Genomic DNA, 10,393 nt, shown 5'->3' with positions numbered 1-10,393 from the left:
TAGCGATCATGTGACTTGATAACTATGCAGAGACCACTTATTTTTGGTCCATTATCAAACAAATAAATACAAAGGATTTTACAATTTTAATTCATTTTATACCATATAGTCTGCTCCACATATTTACATGAATTCTTATAAAATTATATATTTTGTAATTATGTTTATATACATTTCGTTTCAAAAAAATTATAACGTGCAAGTATTATTTAAGATATTAGCATAAAGGCATTTTAGTTGTAAAGAATTACAGTTTTTAATATTGCTTTGATACTTAAATTTTGAAAAGGAAAGGAAATGAATATTTGTCAAATAATAAATTACAGATTCTCTCTTTTACTTTTTCCCTTTCCATACTATTTTTCAATTTCTTATAAATTTGAAATTAATACTATTTTCATGTGATTTGATTGGTTAAGAAATAATTTATATTTTAATATAACTATTCTAGTTTGGAATTGTGTATTGATTATACAGAATAAATGGATGGATAACCAACAATAATTCTTTTAGAAATTCAAGATGTATAATAATAATTACATTCATTAAATAATTTAATATAGTTATTATATTCAACAACTATATATATATTGCAAAATAAATTTGAATATGAATTATTATTTGTATATTGAGTAATTACCTTTCTTAAAGCCATATCTATTGAAATTAAATCATTTCAATTTATATACACACATAGAAAATTAAATTAACTAAAGTCCTTTAAAAGACTTTATACATAAATTCAACATATAATATTGCAACACTATATACTAATTCTTTTGATGTAAATATTAATCTATTTTTCTTTCTTTGATTTTAAAAACTACATTATGAAATGTAAAATAAATAGATATTGAACTACGGACATTAAAATAATAAACCTAGATAAAAACATTTATTGCATCTTACAAAAGAATATTTTCAAATATTAAGTTCAATCTATTCATTTTAGGAATTATTTTATTTTATTTTTCTTACATGAATCTTGTTCAATTAATATTTTACAATAAATATTTCTATACTATTTAATTTACTCTTTGTCTTTTCTTTTTTTCTAAAGTATATACAGTCTATTTCAAAGTTGAATTATAACATTGAATAAATTCTAATATATTAAGGCGTACCTTTTAAAAGTTTTATAAATATAAAGAATTGAATGGTGCATGCAACAAAATTAACACCATAAATATTTTTAATTAGATATCATAACATCTATAAATATTTTTAATTAGATATCATAACATATATAAAAGTGAGAAAGAGGAGTACATAAAGATATACTAAAAGAGTCTTACTAATTATTTAATGAATTGAATTAATTTAGTCAATACTAATTTAATTTATTAATAAATAATATTAATAATTTATTAAGTAGATGTTTAATTTTAAAATTCTAAATCTATTAAATTTTTTAATATTAATTATAAGGTAAAATTTTATTTATTAAAAATTAAAAAAATTAGCCAAACTATATACTACTAAGCTTGTTTCTTGATATGTTTACCAACCAATTATATGGTAACAAGCTTAACAAATCTAAATTAAAAAAAAAATTGTAAAAACAATATGGCATTGATCAATAAAATTTAACTTTCACTAATAATAAAATATTTTTATAGTTGTTTAGAATTGATTAAAAAAAAATGTTTTACCTTATGGCAATTGGATGCAACTATAAGTCTTTAAAATGCATATTTAAATTTGTGAGGCTATTTGAATATATCTACAATGATTTAGGACTTTTAATAGATTATAAGTATTTTACGTAGTGAAACTAGGAGTCTAGCTATTAAAAAATAAATTAAATAATTTTTCCTAACTATAATTTATTATATAAATATCAAATCTAATTATAAAAAATAATTACAAAATTATAAATACATAATATGAATTATTTTATAATTAATTATGATTGGAACAAAATCAGTAATTTTAAAATAAAGAAATATATTAACTTATTAAATAAAGAGTATTAATATATTAGAAAATTCTAATAAGTTGATTCATTATTAATCACTAAAGAGTTAATAAGAAATATATTAACTTATTAGAATTTTAGTATTAAATCTATTAAATAACGTAATTAACCACTAGAAAAAGTTATAAATAAGATTTAATTAGAAAAAGTTATAAATGAGATAAAGATAAAGAAAAGATAAAAGAATCTTCTTTAGCTATTAAAAGTATCCACTATACTCTTATACAAATACATTTTGTACTTTTCTTTTGGTAGATAAAAATGACGTTAAAAAGTAAACTATAATGGATATAACAAAGATAGCAATAATAATACGTTTTGAAGACATTTTTAGATTTTTTACTAATCAAGTCTATTGATAATAAATATGAGAATTATTTATAACCTTTTAATTGAATTTCTATTTCTATTTCAAGTCTTAATTAATTTTAAAAATAAATAATTATTTATCATTTAAAATCTTATATAATTTTTTAAATTTACAAATAAAGTGTTTTTTTTTGTAAATTAAAAATATAAAGGTTTCAAAGTAGAATTTTAATTATATAAGAAAATAATGAAATATATATCTTTAATTGGATCTTAAATTAAATAAAGAATATAATACCTATATAAGGATTGAGCTAATAAAAGAGTGTAATAACAAATTTAATTTTTAATATTCACTTATATAGACAATTATTCATTTATTTATCTAATTTTGTAATTATAAATAATAATAAAAAATATAACAGTAAAATAATAAATCAATCAAAATTAAAATTCAATGCATATTGTTTAAAATAATGAATGATTTCTTAACTTCATCGATTAAAACTTATGTTATAAATTGGTATCAGGTTGACTAAATATATAAATAAGTTCTAAATGAGAATTTTTTTAGTTTATGTGTATTTTTATTATAAATTTACACTATAACTATTTCTACTTATGCTTTACATAAAAGGTATGATAGGGGTACACTATATAATATATATTCTGGCAATAAAAACAAACATTATATTTAGGTGATGAATATTATCTTAGGAGACCATATGGATAATTAATTAGAATGAATCAATATTTACTAAAACAGTATTTGATGATATTCAAGAATGAACCTAACTAATCCAGTTATAAATATAATAAATTACATGCATATATTATTAGATAAAGATTGTAAATAGATCAATTAATTATCAAAAATAAAATTTAGATGAATTTATTATAATATAAAGATTGTGTAATTTTGATATTAGATTTATTTACTATTCTATATTAAGTAATTATTTTATTTTTTTATTATAAATATAACACAATCATTAATATTTATGTGCAAAACACGCGAGTATAAAATAATAAATATTTATTATTTTTACACGTATAAAATAATAAATATTTATTATTTTTACACTTTGTCAATATAATGTGAGAAATATTTATCTGAAAATACAAATACAATCGTCGAAAAGTTTTATAATAAATTACATTAAGAGGATATTTTACAATAAATAATAAATTGATTTTTCAAAAATAAATATTAGATAATAATTATTTTAATATTAAATAGCATAATAGAACCCACTTATTATGCAAGATCACCTCTTGTTATTATACTATTGAAGTGCAAATACAATCACAGTATACAAATGGGAAATTAAAAGGATTATTTCTCAGATTTTTTGAAGGAATTAATTGCTTTGGTTATCATAATATACAACCAAAGCAGCAGAATTTGCAAAGCAACAAGAATCGAGCCCATCAACTTTCTTGGATTCTTCAGGTCTGTGACTGCATTCCTTACAACCTGCCTATAATTTTCTTTTGCAGGGTTACAACTTTCTGTTGTTGTTTTATCTTTTGCATCCTGGACAGAATCATGAACATTTTCTTGTTTTATAGTACTTGTGCTAGTTGAAGTAACAACCTTTCCTGCATCATTCTTATTTTTCTCCTCATATTTGCTAAGTTCCTTTTCTTTCTCTATCATCTTCTGCAAATTATTATCCGAATCTCCTCTTCCATTCATCTTACTGCTCTTCTGTCTGTCCATTTCAATCTTTGGACCACCTTTAGCCTGTGTTTCACTTGTGGACTTTTCAAGATTTGTAGGTGGCTGCTGTTGTAGCTGCACTTTTTCCTGTAGTAGCTTTGTGGCTTCATTTGGTGGTTCTGCGGGCTTTTCTTGTCCAGGTTTTGGAGCTTCTACTAAAGCTTGGTCTTTTCTCTTTTCCTGTGGTGGTTCAGGATCTTGAACAATTATTTTAGGGTGCTTAACATAAAGAGCACCCTTTTCAAACTTTGCAGAGATTTCATTAGTTTCATAATTTGATGGAATTAGAATCTCTTTCCGGAAACGGATCCATTTGTTACCACTAACTAGGCGTTCTCCACTTACCCTTAAGAATCTTGACGTTGTAACTTGGACTTTCAATTGCTCTTTTCTAAAACCTGCATCTCATAAAATCTTGATAGGATTAGCAGTTGCAATTCTGCAGGTCATCAGGTTTTGAAACATTCGTTGAAGAATTTTAGTTATTCGAGATTCATTTGTAATTAAGAAGTATACATGTTATTTTGGATGAAAGAAATAACCTAAGGTGTAGAATTTGTAAAAAGATATTTCTAGTACATAAGTTTTGATAACCTGAAAAATATATTGATGACATGTGTGTGTAATGATCTATAAATTAAAGCATCAGAAGTAGTTAAAGGATAAAAAAACCTGGTAGATAAATCACAAGTGTATCAGCTGTAGGGTGATCTCTTTCCCATGCCATTATTGGCTCCAAATCTTCATATACGCGTTCAGCTGAACCTGAAGTCCTTTGCCTTGGCTCCATTTTTTGCTCTTCCTTTGGTAACGTAATATGTCTGAAAAATAATCTTCTTCTATGCTAGAACCCATATTTATCTAATATATTTATATATGAAACATTCTGAGAATTTGGTGATTTATTAAAATATGTCCTTGGTTATGCTTTGTATACCTTTATCTTTGCATTTGCCTTAAGGGTTATGCATGCCTTTGTATGTTTCCTTTTTAATATTCTTATTCCCTATTCTTTTATAGTTAGTTTTAGATTTTATTTTCTTTGAATATATTTTTGTTTTCTTTGAATATAGTTATTCCTTTTCTCAAATCAACTTCATTTGTTTCTTGGTTAATAAGCAAAGAATAAAATTATATCTTGGGCAATATTTATATATAGAGAGATTTAATTATTTCTCCAATTGCATATATTTTTATTTATAATCTCTCTCTCTATTTATAATAATATTTATAAATATACATATAGAACACATAATTTACTTAAGAGCTCTTTCTAAACTCTTATAAATTGTTCACTTCAAAAGGTAATTAAAGAAGGATAATGATATAAATAGTAGGCCGGATGTAGAATGTAAAATGATCGAAGACTAATGATGAAATTTATATTTATTTAAAATTTAATATATATATATATATATATATATTATATAAAACTATTTAAAATTCTTTTATTATAAAAATAGTTGTCAATATATTTTGATACTTTAAATTATAGGGTTAAAAGCAATTTTAGTCACGACATTTTCTATTTTTTTGTAATTTTAACCAAATCTCTTAAATTTATCAATTAGAGACATTACTTTCAAAAAAAATTACAATTCAAAGTAACAGTTACTGACAAATTTTTTTATTAGTAAATTGTTAAAATCATCGGTAATTGAATGTATCGATGATCTACCGACTATTAATGGTAAACTTTATCAATTATTTGTAAATCATGGGTAATTTTGCCGATGATTTACCAACTAAATTATAATTGGTAAATTGTCAACAAAATTATGAAAATAACAGTTTACCAACTAAATCTCCATCCGTAATTGATTTTTGAGTTCCCGGTAAATTGTTGTCACATTAAAAAAAGTTAGCACAAAACTACTACCAACAAAAAAAATTGGTTGCTAAGTTGTTGTAAATTTACCTACAATTCTTTCCATCAGTAAATTATTGTCGTGGAAAATTTTTTTTAAAGCAGATTAAAGCAACACAAGGCGATTTTTTTAGTATAACTATAGAGCCTGCATATTTTAGGGTATATCGCCTGATTCCATATATTCTTAGGCCAAGTGTGGGTAATGGTTTCAAGCACACAACCAAGTGTCTTTAGCGATTACGACACTGTAAGGCTTTTCAACCTAATCAGGAACATGCTAACTAGTCACTGAGACTAGCGCGAAGATGGAAGTCGCTACCCAGGTAATCACCGGGACACTTTTACTAATGAGTGGCTTTTCTCATATTCCATAAGAAAGCTTAAGCCACATAGTCCAAAGATTGATCTGGAAGCCAACTTCCTTATTTATATATTTTATTTTTTAAAATTATTGTTTAACAAAATATTCCCTATAAATGCAATTAATTTATACACAGGCATGTCAAAACAACATAGAATACGTCTAAGTCTAGCCCACTTTATTCAAGCTCAGCCTATATTTAGGTTATTAATCTAACTTACTAACCAATTATGTATAAGGCCCACCTATTCTAGCCCAATGACATGTTATGGAATTTGGATTCCAGCCTTTAAGTCTATCAGACTACTTATTATGAGAAAATCCATTTATTGTGATCTCAATCCTAACTAAGTTCAAACCCTAACTAAACATGCCAAAGTCCACTAGTCTAATTGAATTTTAAGGTTTAGGCCTAATTAAGATGGATTAGCCTATTAGAATACCAAATTTATGTTGGATTAGCTTTTTAGGCCTAAGTCTATGTAGCGTATTTTAATTAATCAATCATGTAATCATGTATTGGGGTTAACATGTAATAAGAAAATAAAAAATAATAAAGAGAATAAAGCCGAAAAGAAAACCCTAGCTATTACAATCCACCTATAACTACGATTGCAAAATCGGAAAGGCCTAAAACTGAACAAGGGCCAAGAATATATTGAAATTCACCAAGAAAGCAAAAAATAAATGGTCTAGCATGTTCAGCCGGTCGGCTCTAGAGTCCTAGGATGGATTCTTGTCGATTTTTCTTTGTTCATCAATTTAATCTCACACTCCAGAGCTAATTTCCACATTCACATATGCTAAAAATTAATTAGAATGAGATAAAATAGTTAAAAAAATAACAAAATAAGGTTACAAAAGCTAAAAAAACTAAATCATTAAAAACCTGAAAATTCCATAAACTGATAAAAGATTATCAAAGCAAAGAATCATATTTTATTTAGGCTTAATTACTAAATCATATTAATAAAAGACCTAAATGTTATTCCTATAACATGTTTTTAATTAAATCTAAAACCCTAATTGGAAAAATATCAGATAAAAAAACCTTAGTTCTTATTATCATATTCAAAATTCTATTAATATGCATATTCATAAAAATCTAATCTAATCATATTTATCAAAGATAAAAGCCTTAATCATGTTTCTAAGAATAAATAATATAAAAAGAATACAAAAGGAATAAAATAACTGATTTTTAGGATTGATGCAGATGTATGATGGAAGGAACTCTCAAGTTGTCACAGTGGATATTAGATTTGCGAGCCTCGGGCGATGAGGAGACAGTAGAATCAAAAACTGGATAAGAATCTAAAGTTGGATCTAGCTTTGAGAAACCTTCTATGATTTAGAAAAAGTTTCCAAAAATAATTTTTCTTCAGTGGCTTGTTTCTTAAAATGGTTCTTTCTTAAATGGCTTGAGTCTTCAAATATAAACTATAATCATTAGTACAATTTCTTCTATTTTCTTTTGATTTTCTCTCTTTTCTTTCTTTCTCAGTGTTTCTTCACTTTGATTTCATTTATGGTCGAATCTTAATTCTTGCCTCCACCCTAAAACCCTAAACAACTTTTTCTATTTATAGAGGTAGGGTTTCAAAGGAACACTAGAGAAAGCGATAAATTTTAGGAATATATTGATAAATATCTGATTTTTTTAAAAAAATTAAAACAATTATCGATAAAAACAGTGATTATCGTCTAAGAAACCTTCTAGAATATATATTTTGATGTAAAATCGTCCGAAAAAATGATATCGGGGAGTCAAAATCCAATCAGTTCTATAAAGAATCGATTGGCTTTATCATAGAGCTGATTGGCTCTTTAGAGAAAGTTTTAAAATTTGCAGTTTAGTCCTTAATTTTATAAAATATATCATTTTGACTCTCAAACTTAATTTTTCTTGACAATTAGGTCCAAATTTATTTCAAAAAGCTAATTCCAGCTGGATTAACCTCGACCCCAGCCTCATATTCGTCTGCCCTTCACCTTCTGAGACCCGAGAAAGCAATAACTCTCATAATAGGATTTTTTATTTTTGCCTCGATATCTAGATCCAGAAAAGGGGTGCTGCCACCAAGGCTTTTCTAGTATGTGGATTTAAGTACTTATAAGGAGAAACATCTCAAATAGCAAGCAAAATGGGTTTCTAAAGGAGATTACTACTATCATTACCATGAGCTAAGTCTTAAGTAAAGATAAAGGCTCTCGCAGATAAAAAGTGTCCTTCATTAGCTCGTCTCCCCATTTAAGAATTCATGAAACAGAGGAAACTTACTTATTACTTGTGAGTGATGGTTAGCGAGTGTTTGATAAGTGCTAAAAGCACTTACTTTTGAAGCTTGTTTTATCTCGTTTTCACCTAAATTGAGTTTAATTTGTTTGTTAGATTTTGTTTTAAGTTTCTTTTTAGGTATTTGGCTAGCTTGCATGATAAGAGGAAGTTTTAGTTTCAAAATACAAGAGAAATCAGCCGAGGTGCACCTATCATCAAAGGTAAAGAGTTTCACACTGCATGACACAAGAAGAAGCTTCCCGTGTGACATTCCCATGTGAAGTATGAAAAATGATAGAATGATAGCTTGCATGATACGGGAGGCAATGTTCGTATGGCCTTCCCGTATGAGTTGGTAGAAATGGCAGATTGCTCAAGGAATGACACGGGAAGAGGACACGCCCATGTGGTCTTCCCGTATGGACAAAGGATATTTTCAAGAATGAATTTCAGTCAAGGATGCCACATGGTCATGTGGTACCCGTATGGCCCCCGTGTGGTTCTTAAAAGCACACTATATAAGCAAATTTTTAAGGTTGTTTTACGGGAATTTCATCATATTTTCATATTTAGAGAGAGAAACACTTGGAAACTTCATTTTCCTTACATTTTTAGGGTTTTGATTGGTGTTTCTCAAGAAAGAACATCATCTCCTTCATTGCTTTCCAAGGTTGAAGATTCAAGATTGAAGATTTCTATTTCTAATCTTCCATAACTAGTTTGAAATCTTCTTTCTCTAATCTTCGCTTCTTTATTGTAATGTTTAGGAACTAATTTTCTTGCTATTTGGATTTTGATAAACTCTAATTTGTTTTGAGTGGATTGATTCAAAGTTAATGTAATTAATCTTTTCCATGAGTTGTTTTATCCTTTTGATTGCTTAATTATCTATTTCAATTGATAAGTCGAGTATTGATTGGGAGTTATTTTCATAAATTGATTAGAGGTAACTTTTTATGAATTGATCATATCTTACGGATTGAGAATTGATTGGGATACTAGAGATAGATCTACAAGATCCTTAGGTTTAATAGTTCCTTAATTTTAATGTATGACCTAAGTGAGTGGGTTTAAGAAGAGATTCCTCTCCCTTTCTCTCAAAAATTAGGGGTTTAATCACTTGAGAAAGGTTTAAACCTAATTTATTGGAATGCCAACTCAACTTCTGATTTAAATTAATTGTTGTTTGTTTCATGAAATACTTAACTTATTAAGGGGATTCACTACGTAAATAGGCTTTATACTTGATAAGTTTACCAATTGTTTTAAATCTTTATTTTCTAGATTGTTTTACTTTTAAATATAATCACATCCAAACAACATTTTGATTGCTAAATATTAGTATATGATTTAAGGTAGTATTCACAATTAGATCTCCAATGGAATGATATTGTTATTCATCATTATATTACTTGATACGATCGGTACACTTTACCGTGTGCGGATAGTGCGCATTAGTATCATAATTCCAAAGTTCTAGTGGAACTAAAGAACTACTAATTCACTCCATCGGAGTTATTGGGACTAATAGTAATCATGTAAATGATATAAGAATCACATGTTAAGTAATAAGATTAAAAATAAAGACACATTGGTATCAGCTTCTCTAATCCCCAGTGGAGTCGTCATTCTAGGCGGTGGTTTCTATTATGATATTATTAATAATTCAAAAACTAGTGATTTAGCATTTTTTATTTTTATTTGATTTATTTTTGTGTGTGCTTGTGTTTTTTTAGGTACTGAATATGTGTATGATCTGAACTAGTTCGACGAAACTATTCGCTTACGATCCAGAGTTAGAAAGAACTTTGAGGAAGCAGCAAAGAGAAGAACGAGAACAAGCTCTAGCTGAAACGGTGGAGGAGTTACAGAAT

At 26.5% G+C, this 10,393-nt stretch overlaps 1 protein-coding gene across 1 annotated transcript; it reads right to left on the bottom strand.

Moving 5' to 3' along the window:
- Nucleotides 1–3,511: 3,511 nt before the first annotated feature.
- On the bottom strand, nucleotides 3,512–4,907 carry LOC8286578 (inactive protein RESTRICTED TEV MOVEMENT 2). Its single transcript, XM_002515800.4, has 2 exons — nucleotides 4,683–4,907; nucleotides 3,512–4,408 (listed from the first exon to the last, which is right to left on the bottom strand). Exons 1-2 carry the CDS (start codon nucleotides 4,798–4,800, stop codon nucleotides 3,624–3,626), a joined length of 903 nt encoding a protein of 300 aa, XP_002515846.2. The 5' UTR covers nucleotides 4,801–4,907; the 3' UTR covers nucleotides 3,512–3,623.
- Nucleotides 4,908–10,393: the final 5,486 nt, after the last annotated feature.

Source organism: Ricinus communis, chromosome 8, assembly GCF_019578655.1.
Source record: "Ricinus communis isolate WT05 ecotype wild-type chromosome 8, ASM1957865v1, whole genome shotgun sequence".
Taxonomy (NCBI): domain Eukaryota; kingdom Viridiplantae; phylum Streptophyta; class Magnoliopsida; order Malpighiales; family Euphorbiaceae; genus Ricinus; species Ricinus communis.
This window is presented reverse-complemented; position numbering and strand designations above follow the sequence as displayed.